The sequence below is a fragment of the Stegostoma tigrinum genome, chromosome 34 (genome assembly GCF_030684315.1).
Source record: "Stegostoma tigrinum isolate sSteTig4 chromosome 34, sSteTig4.hap1, whole genome shotgun sequence".
NCBI lineage: Eukaryota > Metazoa > Chordata > Chondrichthyes > Orectolobiformes > Stegostomatidae > Stegostoma > Stegostoma tigrinum.
The window spans coordinates 571,225-590,866 of record NC_081387.1 but is presented as its reverse complement, the minus strand read 5'-3'; the positions used below and the strand labels follow the sequence as shown (position 1 = coordinate 590,866).

At 40.5% G+C, this 19,642-nt stretch overlaps 1 protein-coding gene across 1 annotated transcript; it reads right to left on the bottom strand.

Annotated features, from left to right (window-relative positions):
- Positions 1–14,956: 14,956 nt before the first annotated feature.
- LOC125446619 (probable G-protein coupled receptor 139) lies at positions 14,957–18,215 on the bottom strand. Its single transcript, XM_048520325.2, has 2 exons — positions 18,070–18,215; positions 14,957–16,714 (listed from the first exon to the last, which is right to left on the bottom strand). Exons 1-2 carry the CDS (start codon positions 18,137–18,139, stop codon positions 15,819–15,821), a joined length of 966 nt encoding a protein of 321 aa, XP_048376282.1. The 5' UTR covers positions 18,140–18,215; the 3' UTR covers positions 14,957–15,818.
- Positions 18,216–19,642: the final 1,427 nt, after the last annotated feature.

Here is a 19,642-nt window from a genome sequence, read left to right as displayed (position 1 = left end):
GTGGGATTGAGGTTCACAAGGAAGAGGTATTAGAAATCCTACAGCGGGTGAAGATAGATAAGTCCCCTGGGCCGGATGGGATTTATTCTAGGATCCTCTGGGAAGCCAGGGAGGAGATTGCCGAGACTTTGGCATTGATCTTTAACTCATCTTTGTCTACAGCAATAGTGCCAGATGACTGGAGGATAGCAAATGTGGTTCCCCTGTTCAAGAAGGGGAGTAGAGACAACCCTGGTAATTATAGACCAGTGAGCCTTACCTCAGTTGTTGGTAAAGTGTTGGAAAAGGTTATAAGGGATAGGATTTATAATCATCTAGAAAAGAATAAATTGATTGGGGATAGTCAGCACGGTTTTGTGAAGGGAAGGTTGTGCCTCACAAACCTTATTGAGTTCTTTGAGAAGGTGATCACACAGGTAGATGAGAGTAAACTGGTTGTTGTGGTGTATATGGATTTCAGCAAGGCGTTCGATAAGGTTCCCCACAGTAGGCTATTGTACAAAATGCGGAGGAATGGGATTATGGGAGATATAGCAGTTTGGATCGGAAATTGGCCTGCTGAAAGAAGACAGAGGGTGGTAGTTGATGGGAAATGTTCATCCTGGAGACCAGTTACTAGTGGTGTACCGCAAGGGTCGATGTTGGGTCCACTGCTGATTGTCATTTTCATAAACGACCTGGATGAGGGCGTAGAGGGATGGGTTAGTAAATTTGCAGACGATACTAAGGTCGGTGGAGTTGTGGATAGTGACGAAGGATGCTGTAGGTTGCAGAGAGACATAGATAAGCTGCAGAACTGGGCTGAGAGGTGGCAAATGGAGGTTAATGCAGACAAGTGTGAGGTGATGCACTTTGGTAGGAGTAACCGGAAGGCAAAGTACTGGGCTAATGGTAAGATTCTTAACACTGTAGATGAGCAGAGAGATCTCGGTGTCCATGTACACAGATCCTTGAAAGTTGCCACCCAGGTTGACAGGGCTGTTAAGAAGGCATACAGTGTTTTAGCTTTTATTAATAGAGGGATTGAGTTCCAGAACCAAGAGGTTATGCTGCAGCTGTACAAAACTCTGGTGCAGCCGCACTTGGAGTATTGTGTGCAGTTCTGGTCACTGCATTATAAGAAGGATGTGGAAACTTTGGAAAGGGTGCAGAGGAGATTTACTGGGATGTTGCCTGGTCTGGAGGGAGGGTCTTACGAGGAAAGGTTGAGTGACTTGAGGCTGTTTTCATTAGAGAGAAGAAGGTTGAGAGGTGACTTAATTGAAACATATAAAATAATCAGAGGGTTAGATAGGGTGGATTTAGAGAGCCTTTTTCCTGGGATGGTGATGGCAAGCACGAGGGGGCATAGCTTTAAATTGAGGGGTGAAAGATATAGGACAGATGTCAGACGTGCTTTCTTTCCTTAGAGAGTAGTAAGGGAATGGAACGCTTTGCCTGCAACAGTAGTAGATTCGCCAACTTTAGCTACATTGAAGTTGTCATTGGATAAGCATATGGACGTACATGGAATAGTGTAGGTTAGATGGGCTTCAGATCGGTATGACAGGTCGGCATAACATTGAGGGCCGAAGGGCCTGTACTGTGTTGTAATGTTCTGTGTTCTATGTTCTATAAACTGTTCTAATCCCATTTTCTGGCACTTGTCCATAGCCTTGTGTACATTGGAATTTGCAGGCAGACATCTTAAATATTAATTCTTAAATATAATGTGGTTTCTGTCGCCCTCACACCCTTGTAGATAGTGAGTGCAGATTCCTAACGTCCTTCAGTTGAAAAAAAAATCCTGACATCCCCTTACAACTTCCTATCTCTTCTTTTAAATTTATGCCCCCAGGTCATTGAATCTCTTACCAAAGAATGAAGTTTCTTTTTGTCTACCATTCTATTCTCCTCTGACATTTTTTGCATTTCAGTCAACTCCCGCCTCAATCTCCGCTGCTCTAAGAAAAACAATCTCTCTTCCTGTATAGAACTCTCCATCCCAGGCAATATCCTGGAAAATCTCTTCTGCACCTTCTCCAGTTCAAACACATCCCTCCAACAGCGTGGATTCCCGAACTGCACACAATGGTCTTACTGTTGCCTCACCAATATTTTATGCAGTGCTAGCAACACTTCCCTGTTCTTTAACTCTATGCCTTAGAGAATAAAAGTTAGTGTGTTTATTTTTCCATTATACGCACCTGTCCTGATACTTTAAGTGACCAGTGGAGCTACTCTATCAGATCCGACTGATCCTCAGTGCTTTCCACGGACCTGAAGTTCATCCATACTCTTGCCTTATTTGTTTGACCAAGTTGCTTCAATTCACACTTGACCAAATGATTTCAATCCCTTTTTTATGATGAAGGTGTCTCTGGTTGAGCCAAACTTTATTGCCCAAAGACTAGCTCAGAGTCAACCACATTGCTGTGGCTCTGGAATCACATCTAGGTCGACCATGAATGTCAGAGTTCCTTCTGTAAAGGGCATCTGTGAACCAGATGGGTTTTTCTTGATAGTCAGCAATGGTTTCATGGTCATCATCTGCCATGGTAGGATTTGAAATGGGTCTCCAGACATTAGCTGAACTTCTAGATTAATAGCCTAATGATAAAAGCATTAAGCTATTGCCTCCCCACTACTGCTTCTCAACATTTGCCACTGATCAGGCCATTTGACCATCCTGTCGATGTCTCCAATAATTTAAGTCTACCTTCTTCACTATTTACCAGTCCATCAATTTTCATTTCACCTCTAAACATACCAAACAACCCTTCTACATTCAAGTTTTACCACAAACAGCATCAGTGCCAACACCAGTCTCTGTAGAACCCCACTTAACACAGCCTTGTAGCCAGTAGACAGCCCACAACCAGTTCACTCTGATTCCTGCTATTCAGTCTATTTTGGATTCAATTAGCCAAATTTGCTTGGATACCATGCACTTTTACATTTTCTATGAATCTCTGATGTAGGACCTTATCAAAACTGTTGCAAAGTCCAAGTAGACTATGTCAAATGCATTTCCCTTATCTATACTCTTGGTAACCTCTTCGAAAATTCAGTCAAATTGTCAGACATGATTGTAACAAGTAACCCAGGTTGACCTCATAGAATATGAGTTCTAATTGGGCTATAATCTGGTCAAATCAGGCAGCACTGGCTGACAGATAAAAACAGCAATGTAAGACATCCAAGATAATAAAATGTGAGGCTGGATGAACACAGCAGGCCAAGCAGCATCTCAGGAGCACAAAAGCTGACATTTTGGGCCCAGACCCTTCATCAGAGAGCTCTCTGATGAAGGGTCTGGGCCCGAAACGTCAGCTTTTGTGCTCCTGAGATGCTGCTTGGCCTGCTGTGTTCATCCAGCCTCACATTTTATTATCTTGGAATTCTCCAGCATCTGCAGTTCCCATTATCTCTGAATGTAAGACATCCTATTCATTCTGAGAGCTGGCTCTGAGAGGATGATCAGTGTCAAGGACTATGTTTGAGGAAATAAAGGGTCAAAATCAGAGGTTGAAAAGCTCAGCAGGTCTGATAGCACTTACGAAGAAAAATCAGAGTTAATGTTTCGGGTCTTGGTGACCCTTCCTCAGAATGGTCATCTGACCTGAAGCATTAACTCTTAAGTTTTCTTCACAGACGCTGTTAGACCTGCTGAACTTTTCCAGCATCTTCTGTTTTTGTTCCTGATTCACAGCATCCATAGTTCTTCCTGTTTTTAATTTGTAAATATAAGGTAACTTGGTGACTGGATACTGTTTTTGTGGAGATTTTTGAAATGTGCATATACAAAATTATGTTGACTATACATCACTGATTCCTGCTCCTCCAAGTTCTATCCTTCAGAATTGTTTCCAATAACTTCACCGCCACCAAGGTTCAACTGACTGGCCTGTGGTTCCCTGGTTTAACTGTCGCCCCCATTTTTGAATAATCGTACTACATTAGCTGACCACCAGTCCTCTACCTCCAGTCCTGCAACCAGAGAGGAAGTGAAAATTATTGCTAACGCCTTTGCTATTTCCTCTCTTTCAAACAAATGAGTTTCATCCGGCCGTGAAATGTATCAATTTTTAAGCCTGCCCAACTTCAAATATACCTCAATCTTTCTCCCTGATCTCCATGCCGACATCATCACTCTCACTTGTGAACATCAGCCAAAAGTATTCATCTTGAACTCTGCCCTCATCCTCTCGCTCCATGCACAACTTGCAATTTTGTTCTTAATGGGCCTTGGTCTTTTCTTCGTTATCCTTTTACCCTTACTGCATTTCAATCAATCAGAACTGATGGTTTTTCTTTATATTACTTAGCATTTTTCATGTCTTGTTTTTGCTCTCTTAATTTCCTTATTATATTCTCCATTGCTCATTCTATTTTCTTCAAGGCTTTGGGCTGTTTTGAGCCTTTGGTATATGTCACAGGCTTCTGTTTTTCTCTTCATCCAATCCAGTCTCAGTATCAAAAATTTTCTGAATTTCTTGGTTCTAACCTTCATCTTTATTGGAAGATTTTGGCCTGGTACTCTCCTTATTTCCCCCTTGAATGTACCCCACTTCTCTGACAAAGATTTAACTTGTGTATTTGATCCCCAGTCTGCTTTCACAAATAATTCCTGATCTTATTAAAATCAAATTTTCATCAGTTTATAACATTGATTTCAAGGCTTTTCTGGGTCAATTTTGAATCTAACAAAGTTACGATCACAGTCTGTGAAATGATCCCCAGCTGATATTTCCACAACTTGCCCGGTGTCACCATGAGTCAGTGTGTGTGAGTGTGTGTCACCATGAGTCAGTGTGAAGACATTTTTGTGAGTCAGTGTGAGGGTGTTACAGTGTGTTAATATGTGAGAGGAAAACTGCGAATCAGTGTTTCTGAGCATGTCACTGGGAGTCAGTATGTGAGGGCATGTGGAGGGTGCTTGCTGGGATGACTAAAGTGCCATGCTGTCATGCCTGTGTGAGTCATGCTTACTGTGTCAGATATAATACGTGAGTACGCGGTAAAGGAAATGTCTGTTTATCATAGTAGGGACAGATAACTGTAAGAATACATTATAAACAAGCTCCACACAGAAGTATCTGTTGCAACACCACAAAAAAAAGCCACAACTACTCACCATAAGCAGCTTAAGCTCAAAGATGTACTAATAAGTGCTTTCAATCAAGGCAACCTTTAAGGCTTCTACACAGTCTCCACCTTGTCCCCTGTTTCCCTGTCTCGGAAAGAACCACAACTTGCTGTAGTCGGCAGGATCACAATAAGATGCCCAACCATCACCATCACTCTTGTTTCACTCTAATGGTGCCTATTTTTAAAAGTTACTGTGATAGTCTCTATGGTCGAAGGTCCCACCTGATGTGATCCAGAGAAGGTGAACCTAGTCAGTCATGTATCTACTGTTAAAGGGCAATTGAATCAGATTATCTACAGATTTTTAAAAAAAGTCCAGTTTCGGTTCTGATCTAACAGACTTGAGATATGGCGTGAAAATAGCAAGTTCGTTATCAACTGGAAAACACAGGCAGGCACGCTTGAAGAGGAAGTCTTACAAAAACTAACAATTCGATCTCCCAACTATCTTAATGGAAATTTGTTAAAAAAAATACAGCACGCCACAGGACAGTGATCCCTGTATGATATCAAATGAACATGGAGAAAATGATAAAGAAAGAACTTTATGCTGTCTTTGTATTATGCAATAATTAAGTCAGATACAAGAGAATATTAACAAGTCCAATCATGACTGAGAAGTGAACAATTTGAAAGACCAGTTAAAAGCCATATGTAATGAGTTGGAAACAACTAAAGATGAATTGGCTGCCTCTGACAAGGAGATAGAACAGATGAAGACTACTTCACTGATTCTAACACTTTACAGTGCTACATATTCAAATCCCATTCTTACTCCAGATGTGCCCCTCTTAAGGGCAACTCTGAATCATCTTCAGAAAGTGATGATGATTCAGATACCAATTAGGGACCCCTTGTGGCCATGAGCCCAGTCCGACTGAAACAACAGAAGTGGGAAAAGATTAATCTCAAAGAAAAGAGCAACAAGACTGGAGGGTCCAAATATGCACAATTGGCTGTCCATGAGCCCCCGATCCAAAATTGGTTGAAAGGTGGTCAAAAGAATTGCTGCATTCTAGAAAGAGGGTTTAAAAACGTAGAGAGAATTGGAAAATTTGAAATATATTTATTCTCTACATTCCATAGACGGAGTTTAAATTGTAGCTGCAATGAATGGTGTGATCAATTATGGGAAATAAACTTCTCACTTGAGTCATAATTAGGGCGTTGTCCACAGAAGTTGGAGGATGGGTGGTGTTCAATCCAAAACTGGCCCCACGATTATGGGCCCCCTAAAGCAGATTGGAACAAAATTACTGCCTGACACCAAAAAAGATACCGAAGACATTAGGGACTTTGTGGAGCATTTTATAGATGTCTGGATAGAATACCAAGGATGGCAGGGCAGACGATGTAGAAAAGCATACACTTACTTCATTAAAATCAGCCTTTGTAGTCAGTCTTAAAATCAAACTCGTGAACATTTTGAAGTTACATTGCCGCAATTGGGAGCAGGACCGCAACTCCCTCAGAGCCCTGATTAGAGAAGGAAGTAAGATGGAACGGGACAGGGAATCGTAACTCAGACTCATGCAGACTATCAACCCTACTAACTTTAAGATAAACACCTGGAAAATGCCACAATTGTGGAAGGGGAGGCCATTGGAGCAAAAATTGCAGACAAAAGAAAAAGAATCCAAGTAGGTATAAGAATCCAGGCAGGAAACAAAATCCCGAACCACCTAAAGAGGCTTCTGGATGGGATAAATTTGCCCTAACAGGACACATGGCTCTACTTGTGCAAATTAAAAGATGTGCATGGAGTCTTAGCTGAAACAACTCATTGATCTTACAAACATGTAGCTCAGCCCGCAACCCCTCCACCCACCGGTTAGCCCTTTTCATTGCAGCTTTGGGAAATCGACTGCATAACTGTTATGTTTTAATAGGGGTGGGCGATAAGGAAATTGACTGTCTCCTTAACACAGGTGCCTTCCTTTTTTAGATGGCCATGTTCTAACCCAAGAGGATGAGAAGAGGACCGCTGTTGGTGGGGTGTGGGTGTGGGTAGGGGGAAAGAACTTAAGATTGAGAAAGCAGAATCCCTTCCATGCTGATGGTCCTCGATGAAATAGTCACATCCACGTGGGTGGGTCCCATTAGACAAGCTTTGCTGGCTGTGGATGTCTTGACCCACATAAACTCATCAATACATTTTGGTAATGGTCAAGTCATCTAGACCATCTGGGCGGCACGGTGGCTCAGAGGTTAGCACTGTAGCCTCGCAGCACCATGGACCTGGGTTCAAGTCCAGCCTCGGGCAACTGTCTGTGTGGAGTTTGCACATTCTCCCCATGTCTGTGTGGGTTTCCTCCGGGTGCTGCAGTTTCCTCCCACAGTCCAAAGATGTGCAGGCTAGGTGGATCGGCCATGCTAGAATTGCCCGTAGTGTTCAGGGCTGTGGGGGTTATAGGGGGATGGGTCTGGGTGGGATGGTTCAAGGGACAGTGTGGACTTGTTGAGCCGAAGGGCCTGTTTCCACCTGTAGGTAATCTAATAAGGCACCTTACCCAACAGGAATGGCAAGACCACCCCATTTGGGCAAAAGATAATAATGACTGTGGCCTACTAAGGGTGGCACTAGTAACAGTCTCCGGCGTAGTCGCACCACGTACCAAAGAGTAAACCAGCGGCTCTGCCTCTATTGTTCGCATTTTACCCGTCATCGCCCAATTAGAACAACAGGGGTTTCTAATTAAACCAATAGCTCATCCAGCAGTCTGGCATGGCTGGTTAAGAAACCTGATGCTCTCTGGCATCTGGCTGCTAACGACTGGAAAGTTATCCAGTGCATCAAACAGAAAATACCTTTGGTTGAGGACCCCGCCACCATCTTTAACGCCCTCACACCAGATCTCAAGTGTTTTTCATGTGATAGGTATGGACAATGGTTCCACTAGCCCCCAAAGTACAATTCTGGTGTGCCTTTACCATTCAACAACAGCGTACCCCAATGATTTCACAGTAACCCCACTGTGTTCCATATGTTGCTTACAAATCCATCTGTGTGAGCTGCCCCCATGGTCTCTGAGGTTGGATAATATGTGGATGACATCTATCTGCCTCCTACTGATGAGCAGCATAAGAGGATCTGTGTACCCTCCTTAACCACCTACATTCTCGGGGCCATAGGCTAACCTTAAAAAGGCCCAGATCTCTCCCCATTGCAGCACATCGCCTTCCATTCCCTTCGCTCTAGCCCGCAACCTCGCCATTAAACACCCTGACAATGGAGCAAAGGTGCGATATTAGTGTAGTGAACTGATCTGTACATCACTGAGGCCAGACGCCAACACTCTGAAACTCATCATATCATCCCATCGATCATGACCCCACCTCTGATCACCAAATCATCATCACCTAGACCATCACCAACCTCATCACTTTGAGCTGGATCCCATTCACAACCTCCATCCTCCTACTTCCTACAAACCAAGGTTGTGGATATGGGCAATGCCGTGGCCCAAGCTATACTAGCCTCCTTGTAAGATTTGTGAGACAGTCCGTCTTCAACAACTACACCAGCACAATTCCCCACCCCTTTCTCCACTGTATTGATGGTTGTATCACTACTGCCTCAAGCTCATGAAGGAGCTTGAACTGTTCATCAATTTTGGCAACACCTTCCATCATGCCCCCAAATTCACCTGGACCACATCCAACACCTCCCTCCCCTTATTGGCCCGCTGCATCTCCATATCCAGTAACTGACTCACCACTGACATTCATTTAAAACTCATTGACTCCCACAGTTACCTCTACTACACCTCTTCTAACCCCTTCAAAAAGTCAATCTGATACTCTCAATTCCTCCATCAGTGCCACATCTGCTCTTAGGATGACATGTTCTACTCTGGGATTTCCAAGATATTATCTGACTTTAGAGAACATAATTTCCCCTCCTCTGTTATCAAGGATGCCCTGAACCACATCTCCCCCTTTCTTGTTCTTTCACCCAATAATAAATGTCCCCTTAGCCTTCACAACCTAAATTTTAAAATTTAGAATTCGCTTTATTGCCACATGTACTCAAATGAGTAAACTGAAATGTTTGTAAGTTGTCACTTATGGTGATATCTTAGTTACAAATGTACAAAAGTACAGGTTATTAAATGCAAATTTTAGAATTAAAAATTAGAAAAATAAAGAAAATTAAAATGTCATCATTACAGGTCATCACAATAAACTTAAAAAGACAAATAAATAAAATGGACAAGTGGATGAGCCCTGGCTGAAGGATCCTGCTCCACATCCATCTTGAATTAAGGTAATGTTTTTGTTCGAGTAAAAAAAATGTTGCCATAGTCTTGCAAGATCGTAGGGGAGTTCTCTCAGAGACAGGTGGTAGATTGACCTAATGGTTCCCATGCCCCAGGTGATGTAAGAAGCTGAACAAGAGAGTCATTCAGAGGTAACCTTAGCCAATGTAGGAAACAAATCACATTCGATTGCGCAAACCTGTCACCTAGCCACTTTACCTAAAGAAGCCAATGATTAGAACGAGGAAAAGAAAAGTTCTGCTGAGGGATTATGAGCAGCTAAAGATAAAGAACAAAACAACCAGAGGAGTGATACTGGACAGAAGGGGACATTCAGCTCATCTTGTACATGGCAACCCCATGACACTCAAATGCCCTTTCTAATTGCAGCTTCCTGCACACATCCATAGTTCCACAGTTTATGACATTAAGGTGCAGACCCAAGTGATTTTTTAAAAAAAATGTTTTAGAGTCTCTACCTCCACCATCAACTCAGGCACCATATTACAGACACACACCACCCTCTGTGTAAAGAGAAAATGGCCACAAAATTTAAAAAAAATCAGGAATCCCACCTGAGACACGTGTATCTTTTTGACAGTAAAAAAAAATTAGCGAGTTATATGAGTGGTTCAGAGTTATTGTGGAAGAAACTGGTATCAGTTCATGGAAAACTGGCACCAGTGCTCGAGAAATAAAAACTTTCCATTGGCATGGGCATTAATTTAAATAAGCTGTGGCCAATGTCTTGGTAAATATTGTTACTAGCATTGCAGATAGTACATTAAACAAATTGTGAGGGAAGAGGGCTCCTCTGAAGGAATGTTTAAAATTTCAAATGACAAATTGTGAAGCAGTGGAGCAAAGTGATGAGCAGGTGAACACTAGCACACTGTCACAGGAAAGGGTAAAAATATACCCAGAGAGTGCAACAGAAATTCAATGCAGATTAATTAATGACACCAATCAGGTTACTTCTTTGCACACATGCTGTGCATGCAGCAAGAGAAATGACTTACAAAAATGTGCACAAAATATAAATTAACTGATATGATGGTTCAAATATTGACAGAACAGCTGACCTATGAAAGTGAGGTGAGAGTACCAGCCCTTGCTGTAGAGGCAGCATTTGACCCAGAGCGGCATCAATGATGCACAGCAAAACTGAACATAATGAGACCCAAAGGGAAAGCACTCAGCTGTTTGGAGTCATATGTGTTACATATCATGAGGGTTCTGGATGTTTCGGACCAGGCATTTCAGTTCCAGGACATATATGTAGGAGTCCCTCAAGCTAGCATTGTAGGCCCAAACATCTTCAGCTGCTTTATTAATGACCATCCCTCCTTTGTAAGTGTGCCTGTTCGCCAATGATTGCACAATGCTCATAATCATTCTGAACTGCCAGGTGCTGAAATGCAACAATTTCCACACAATATCTAGGCTTGAACTGAGAAACGGCAAGTAAAATTCACACTACTTAAATGCCATCAAATAACTATCTCCAAATAGAGACAAGCTAACCACAAACTTTGACAATTAATGGTGTCACCGTGATTCTATGCACCATCCTGCGTTTACCATTAGGCAGAAACTGAACTGGACATGTCATATTAATACAGTGGCAACAAGAATATACCAAAGCCTAGGAATTGTGCTGATACATCCTTTATCATCAAAGCACAAGTCAGGAGTGTGATGGAATACCCATTTGAATAAATGCAGCTCAAAACAACACTGAAAAACCCTGAGACACCCAGAAAATAGCAGCTTCTTGATAGGTGATTTGAATGTGAACAATGGAGGTCAAGTTACTAAGTTTGCAGATGACACCAGCATTAGTGGCATAGTAGAGAGTGAAGTAAGTTCCTTCAGAGCAAATTCTTCAATGGGCTGAGCAGTGGCAGGTGTAGTTTAATTTAGATAAATATGAAGTGCTACATTTTGGAAGGGCAGATCAGGGCAGAACTTAGACATTTTATGGTAAGGTCCTGAGGAGTATTACTGAAGAAAGTGACCTTGAAGTGCAGGTTCAATGACACTTGAAAGTGGAGTCACAGGTAGACAGGTTAGTGTGAAATGCATTTGGTATGCTTGCCTTTATTGGCCATTGCATTCAGTATACATATTGGGAGGTCATGTTATGGCTGTACAGAACATTGGTTATGACACTTTGGAATAGTGCATGCAAGTCTGGTCTCCCTACTATAGGAAGGGTTTATGAAACTTGAAAGGATTCCGAAAAGATTTAGAAGGATGTTGCCAAGATTAGAGGGTTTTAACAATAGGGAGAGGCTGAATAAGCTGGGGCTGTATTCCCTGTAGGCTCAGGGATGACTTGAAAGAGGTTAATAAAATCATGACGGGTATGGATTGTGTAAATAGATAAGGTCTTTGTCCCAGCATGGTGGAGTCCAAAACTAGGGGGCATAGATTTAAGTTGAGAAGGTAAAGATTTAAAAAGGATCTAAGGAGAAACTGTTTCACACAAAAAGTGGTGTGTTTTTGGAATGATCTGCCAGAGGAAGTGGTAAAATTACAACATTTAAAAAGCACCTGGGTGTGTATATGAATAAGAAAGGTTTAGAGGGATATGTTCCAAATGCTGGCAAATGGGATTAGATTAATTTATGATATGTGGCCAGTGTGAGAGAGTTAAACCAAATGGTCTATTTCCATGCTGTACAGTTCTATGACGCTAAGCATTCACTGCATCCATAACTGATGATTAGTCATAGCAGTGTATACTATCTACAAGATAGATTGCAGAAATTCATCAAACATTCTTAAGCAGTTCCTTCAAAGCCCACCACCACTTCCATCTTAAAGGACAGTGGCAGTAGATGCTTAGAAATGCTGTCACCTTCAACTTCCTCTCCTAGCCACTCATCATTCTGTCTCAAAATACTTTGTCATTCCTTCAAATTCTCGCAATTCAGTCACAACATCATTATGGATACCTACAGTGCAGAGACTGCAGCAATTCAAGCTGCTAGCTCATAACCACCTTCTCAAGAGTAATTCGGGTCGAGCAATAAACACTGGTCCTGCCCATAATGGCCAAGTCCCACATGTGAAGTAAAATAACAGTAATGTGATGAATAGTTAATTCGGAGATGTGATTGAATGTTGAGCAAAACAAGCAACTCACTATTCAATGGTTTTCATTGTTTTGGAATAATTGCCAAAAGGGGTGTGGAGGACAATTCACATTGTTTATAATGGAATGCTTCAACGGAGTGGTGAGTGGCAATAAGGTACAATACATTGGGCAATGGATCTGTTTGGTTTGAAATATGGAGTACAAATGGGAATAAGTTGAATGCAGAGATGTCTGCATGCCCCTGAAGAATTATGTCACCTAGAATAAAGGCAAAATCCATGAAAATAGAGGCGTTTAAGAAGAGAACTGCAATTATCATGGGTGTTTTTAATGTGTATATTAACTGAGCAAATCAGATAGATATGTGTAACATGGATGATGAATTCATTCAGATGATCAAGATGGTTCCAAAAGTGCACTGGTCCAATCAATGATATGGGGTTTGGCATATCTGGAGCAAATAAGTAGGTAATGGCTTTAAGCATTACAGGATATAAGAATCTGGTGTAAACTTAGTGAAACATGCAAGAATATATGCAGGTTAGGCGGGGTAGGTTTTGAGAATATGTTTTCACTAATATGGGATGGGGGGAGTATCGATAGATTGGACATGGCCCCAGAGGAAGAAGACACTGGTTTAAAACCTCCAAGTTGCGAAATTTCTTCTCTCAGAGAGCTGGCATTCTCCACCCCAAATACTTGTAGAAACACTTCAAACAAACAAGATCGATATTTTGCAATATTGTGGAATTGATGCTCATAAAGAGCTTGATGATAAAGATGTGAATTCATGGCCAAATCATGTGTGAGTTAAAGAACGACATTGCAGTGCTGAAGTATTGAATGGCCTACTCATCTTTATTATTATTCATATTTATTATGTCTTCGTTTTTAGTATCTTTACACGCGTACGTCAGTTAGAAATAGTAGCCCAGCTTGGGACCGATAGTTCAATAATTCAGAGATTTTCAGTTTGAATGCATGGTCAACTTGACTCATTAATCTGTATCGAAATGACAGGAAACTTTGAAAGGACTGTTGAATGTGAAAATCTTTGTTCAACTAATTAGTTTTTGATATACATTTATGAACATTACTTGCAATAATGGTTGACCATTTGAGCATAATAGGCCCATTCTGTGTTCAGAGGTGATTTCATTTTTAAGGTGTCCACTTCATTAAGAGATTGGTTTGATATATGAGGACAAAACATTAGGTTAATGGTCAGTTTGTGGCAGGAGGACTGAATTTTGCTCAGGCTGCATTTTCACAATTACGCTCAGTTTGGAATCTCATACTGAAGTTCATAGAAAAAGATACTGGTCTACTGGGATGATTTGTTTAACAGAGATGTGTTTATTTGCAAAGTCATGGTCTGCGTAGAAATGAATGGTGTATTTGAGATGAGGGGGTGATTTGTGCAGTATTCATTTTAAAAATTAGACACCATCTTAAAGATTAATTCTGATGAGGGGCAAATGTGCACCTCTGGGATAACATGTCAATTTGGGAAATTCATTATATTTGAGCATTGGGTCCATTTTACACTGATTGTTTTATTTCTGGTAGGTCAACTGCTTCGTATGAGTGTGAGTGCACCATTTTGTGTTCGATTGTAGGTGCAGAGCAAGTTTGACCATCTAAGAACGATGAGGGTTCATTGTCCAGTTTAGCACAGGCTATTCAGTTTAGATCTGACTGTTAAGTTCCAATGAAAAAGGGAAATCACTGATCAAATTAGGTGTGATAGATCAGTTCCTGTTGACAATTCAATTTTTGCTCATGGATCAATTTTCAAACCAAAACACTGGTGGACCAGGTTTGAAAGGAGTTCAGTGTAAAACTGCATCTGAAATCTGAGCCAGCTGCTAAATTAATCACAGCCTCTCATTAACTGTGTATTTTCAGTGTGTCACATGACTGGTGTTTAGATCAAATGGAGCAACTTACCAGATTGGGCACTAAATTCCCTCTTGTGAGAGGTTCAGTGTGATCAAATGTGACTTTATCACACTGACATGTCGAAGCATGCCTGCTGGGGCATTATCTGTTAAGAACCAAAAGAACTGCAGATGCTGTAAATCAGGAACAAAAACAAAGTTGCTGGAAAAGCTCAGCAGGTCTGGCGGCATCTGTGACAGAGAAAACAGAGTTAACGTTTCGGGTCCGGTGGCCCTTCCTCAGAACTTAGTCAACTTACCTGAAACGTTAACTCTGTTTTAGACCATAAGACTGTAAGACCTAGGAGTGGAAGTAAGGCCATTCGGCCCATCGAGTCCACTCCGCCATTTAATCATGGCTGATGGGTATTTCAACTCCACTTCCTCACACTTTCCTTCACAGGTGCTGTCAGACCTGCTGAGCTTTTCCAGCAATTTTGTTTTTGTTCCTGATTTACAGCATCTATAGTTCTTTTGGTTTTTATTTAAGTGAGAAGAAAATCCGTTCGATTGTCAGAAACCATGATGGAGTTATTGAACTTTTTTCTTTGTTTTCGGTGAGCTGAACTTCCACTCTCATATGACAGTGTGATAAATCACAGTTTGGTAAACTCACAGATTAAACGTGCCCTTTGTCAGGGAAAGTTTTACCATTGTGAAGAAAAGAAAGAATATCCTTAGAAGCTAGAAATTGACTCTCAATAGGTAACTGCAATAACACTCAGGTCAGAAACATCAGCTTTCCTGCTCTACACCTTGTTATCTGTGTTACATTCCAAGCTGGCAATTATTCTGAGTCTGCTTTGATCTTCAATTCTTTAGCCTCCAAGCGAACGAAGTCTCTGTTGCGTTTTTTCGCCATACAACTCCTTATGTCTTTTCATCAGCTTTTGTTCTAAGCTTCTGCGAGATATCGGTGTTCCTCTGATTCAGTTACTAATTACAGCTCTGCTGTTGCAGAAATTTCGCATCAAAAGTGAAAACATTTCAATGCTTAATATCTTCGACCACTCGGTTGTTTTGTGCTCTCTTTATTGAGAAAGATATTCTGCTTTCATGTTATTGTGCCCATGTATGACAATTTTGGCTCCGTCAATCTCCTACGAAGCACTTTCGAAGTTTTAATAGTTGAAAGTGAGGCGATAAATCAATGTAGATAAATCTATGCACTTGATTATCAACAAATATCTACAGCAGGCTTTCTTTTTAAACTTGAGCAGAAATGTCATTTAGGTCCGACCGAATATTTAATAATAACTTAGATGATATTGAAGCTGACTGACAGCCTTCACTACTTCTAGAGATTCAAGTACATACTAAACAATTGAAAAAAACTAGTCATTCAATACAATGAACGTTGTGCCTCATTCTTTTCAGCGACTGAAACTACTTGAATAATTTAGTAACAATATGGAGGGGTTGCTTAGTCAAAGCATTCAATTCTTCTCGGAACCTGCGCTGTGATACTGCATATATAACTGTGTTTGCACATGAACTCAAACACCTAAGCATGTAACCCGACTGTTCAGCAATGGTGAATGAATCTTCGTAATTTGCTTTTAGAAATTGAGCGTCTGTAAAATGAACACATATGAAGCATATGAAAAATACCATCCATAACGTTATGAAACTACCAGATATAACGAGTAGTAAAATAATCGATTTCCTTCGGTTCTCTATTTCTGGATCAGTGTGATTTCTCAATCCTTTGAGTTCGCTTCTCACTCTGTTGGAAAGCACAATATACCTGATGGTCATAGCATTGAGTACAAGGATCAATACAAATGGTGTAGATGGGGTCAAAATTGTTTCAAACCAGAAAAATGCTGCCCAAATTGTTAGGACATAGAAACTTGATTTTACGTAGCAGGACCATGGTACGTTGTCAATTATTTCCCGAGGTTCATATATAAGGAAGATCGGAGCATTTTCCACAATACTTATGAAACACACAACTGCTATGATGACAGCTGCATTTCTCGGAGTACAGTACTTTGTTCGCAGTGATTGAGAACAGATAGCAATAAATCGATCAATAGTGAAAAAGACAGTTAGCCAGACAGAGCAATCAATGGACGCATAAAGGAGGGCCAGATTGAGACTGCAAATAGGCGTGTAGTTCAGAAATGAATGTGAGAAGTACGCTTCCTTAATCTGATACAAAATCACTTCGAATATCAGCACCAACAGATCGGCCACTGCCATTGCCAGCAGATAACGGGTTATGCATTTGGAGAGGTTGCACTTTCCACGAGAAAGAATGAGGATGGTGATCAAATTAGCTACAATAAACAGAAACGAATCAGTTCGTAATTCTTTTCACATTAGGTGATGCTATACAAGGATTTTCGTCTAGTTTTCGTACAAGTTTTATTGTTTATTATGTTCCAGATGATCAATAGAGGATTGTGTTTTAAGATATTGGTCTGCATGAATGTGCATGACTAATTGTTTATTAAATCCCAGAACTTAAAATAAAACTGATTAAAGCGGCCTGTTTTTATTTAGAAATTCGTGTTAAACAATCATCTGATTCTTGATCAGTAGGGGAATCAAGAGCTAAAGGGAAAAGGCAGTAAAGCAGGATGTCAGGTCAGGTCAGCCATGATCCTACTGAATTGAGGAGCAGGCTCTAGGGGCCTCTCGTTCATTTTTCTTACTGACTGAAACATCTCTTTTTTTCTTAAAAAAAATGACATTAGCCATCAGGAAGACTACTCTGTTTAGAAATGAGAAACATCGTAATCATCTTTCGGACAATTGCTGAATGCTCAAGTGTCAACTACTGTTGGGCAGACACATTGAACAGTTAATAATGCATTGTTTCAATTTTACATTGACTCACATCGCAGTAATTTTCACTCTATCATGTTAAGTGAAAATTATGAGGTGATAAGACCATATTCTGTACCGTGTTCCATTAGAGTTAAATCGCTCGATAGAAAGCCTCAAAATTTATACAAAGCAGCTTTTGCCAGCATATTGTCTAGGATCTCGACTGGATTTATTTTCTCAAGTAAATGAAATATATAGCTTGCCAAGTACAAGAACGACTTCGTTTTCAAAAAGGTTTAGGCTGCATCAGTCAACATCAGCACCCAACGGTTGATCTGCCAGTGGAATTAAATAATCGAAAAGGCTACAATATGTCACCCATATCCCACAAGGTTTGTGCAGGGAGCTGGGCTATTTACGTTCATGGTAGTCTCTCCCTCACACGTGAAAAAAACAGCAACAAACGGCAAGATCACTTTCATTTTTTAAAGTTTCAGATGGGTTCTAATGAAATTTCATAACAGAGGAACAAATTAATGTCAAATTGGAACAAACTCCATCAGGAAAAAGAAACGTGAATAAGCTGCTGAAATCTAGCATTCAGCACGAAGTGCACCCCCAATCAGTTTGTTACACTAGTAATGCTATACATACTATGATCACTTAAACTATCTCTTTGCTTCTCTAATCATCGTCCCGGTACTTGTATTCTACAATGCTAGTGAAACCCCCTTCAATCAAGTGTTTTTATTTTTAACCAGCACATCAACAACAACAAGAAAGTGATTTTGCCAACAGAACAGAACCAGAGTGAATACACCCTGAAAACAAAATGGTGTTAATGAATAAAAGGGCGGCTTACCCGGAACGCCAACTGTTGCAAGAATTGGATAGTATATATGCATTATCTTTACAATTACTGGTTGATCCATTTTCAAGATGAAAAACGTTGTAACACACAAGATATTATTGTATGTCAAGATCTGTAAGGCTGTGGTCCAAGTGCCGAAAAATTGAATTGGAAAACTTAAATAGTTGCTTTTGACTGGCAGAGGCACAAAGATTTGTTGGGCCTTTTTTCTGCCGTCAAGACCTCTCCTACACTTCGACCTATTTCTGGTATAGAGATTGCATTATATTTATACCTGATATGAACCTTAATTGGCACAGAAACATTACGAAACATCTGCAATTAGTCACAGTTGTTTGAACAAACAAGTAAGGGTACATAATTGATTTCGTGTTTTTTTTAAACTGGATAATTTTACCCGCTGAAAACTTTGAATTTTTGAGGTTTTGTCTTCATACTTTGAAAACAAAAACACGTTTATGCAATTCTATGCCCACGATAAAAGTATGTGACTGCTCAAATTGACAATGATTGAACAGTCATTGATGTAAGAAAGAAAATTGCGTTATTGTATCTATTATATCACATTTGCACTCTCGAACCTAGATTTGTTAAAAAGTATGCAATAAATTCAATTGACGCTTTATCTAAGTATGGACGAAATATGTGAAATCGTACAGTTTTAAACATGATATAAGGAAAAGAGAAATACACCAGAACACCAGCGGATTCGAAATTCAGATGTCAATAACAAACCATGAATGGAACAATACACAGTGATAGGCATTATTTTTCATTGAAATGATGTTTTAAAAAGCATTCAAAAATTGAACGCTTTTCTGCATGCACTGTACAGCTGATGGTTAGGTAATTTAATTTATTCAGCATTCCAAGCAGGCTGATTCACGTAAGCCTTTCTGCACTATTCGCAAAAAAAGTGTGTATTTGTAATCGTATATTTAGCAGCTCTTCTGCAATTTTGCGACTCCTTCCCTCTGCAAAGTAGCAAAAGTTTTTTGTTTTTTTTACTTAAGTATTTGAGGTGCGCAATTTGAATGGGAAAATGGATTTTCATCTGAGGAGAAAGAATATAGAGCTGTGAACTGATAAAAAGGTGAGGGGACAAGGTTTCGACTATTGACTCTTTCAAACGGTATGTTCCAATGGGTTGAATTGTATCCTGCACCCAGACTATCATTAATTTCCACCAAACACTGTTTAACTTCGGGTATTTTGTGCATTGTTTTTGAATCATAACCCGCATAAATCAAGATTGGGTTCTGTAACACCAAATTCTGAATAACCTTTTCTGAAGGAAGGCCACTGGATCCAAAACTCTCCTTTCTGTCCTCAAATGCTCTCAGACTTGGTCATTTTCTCCAACAATTCCATATTTGTCCTTAAGAGCATGTAATTGGCGATCTGCTTCGAGGGGCAGATAGTAGAAGGGTTCATCTGCTATCGCAAATCAGAGCTTCATGCTTGAGCGTTCCACCAAAGTCCAAACTGAAATTACATGTCTCAACAAATGAGCTGCTGCTCGCTGAGCAACTCAGACCTTATGGATGTCCACCGCAGCGCAAAC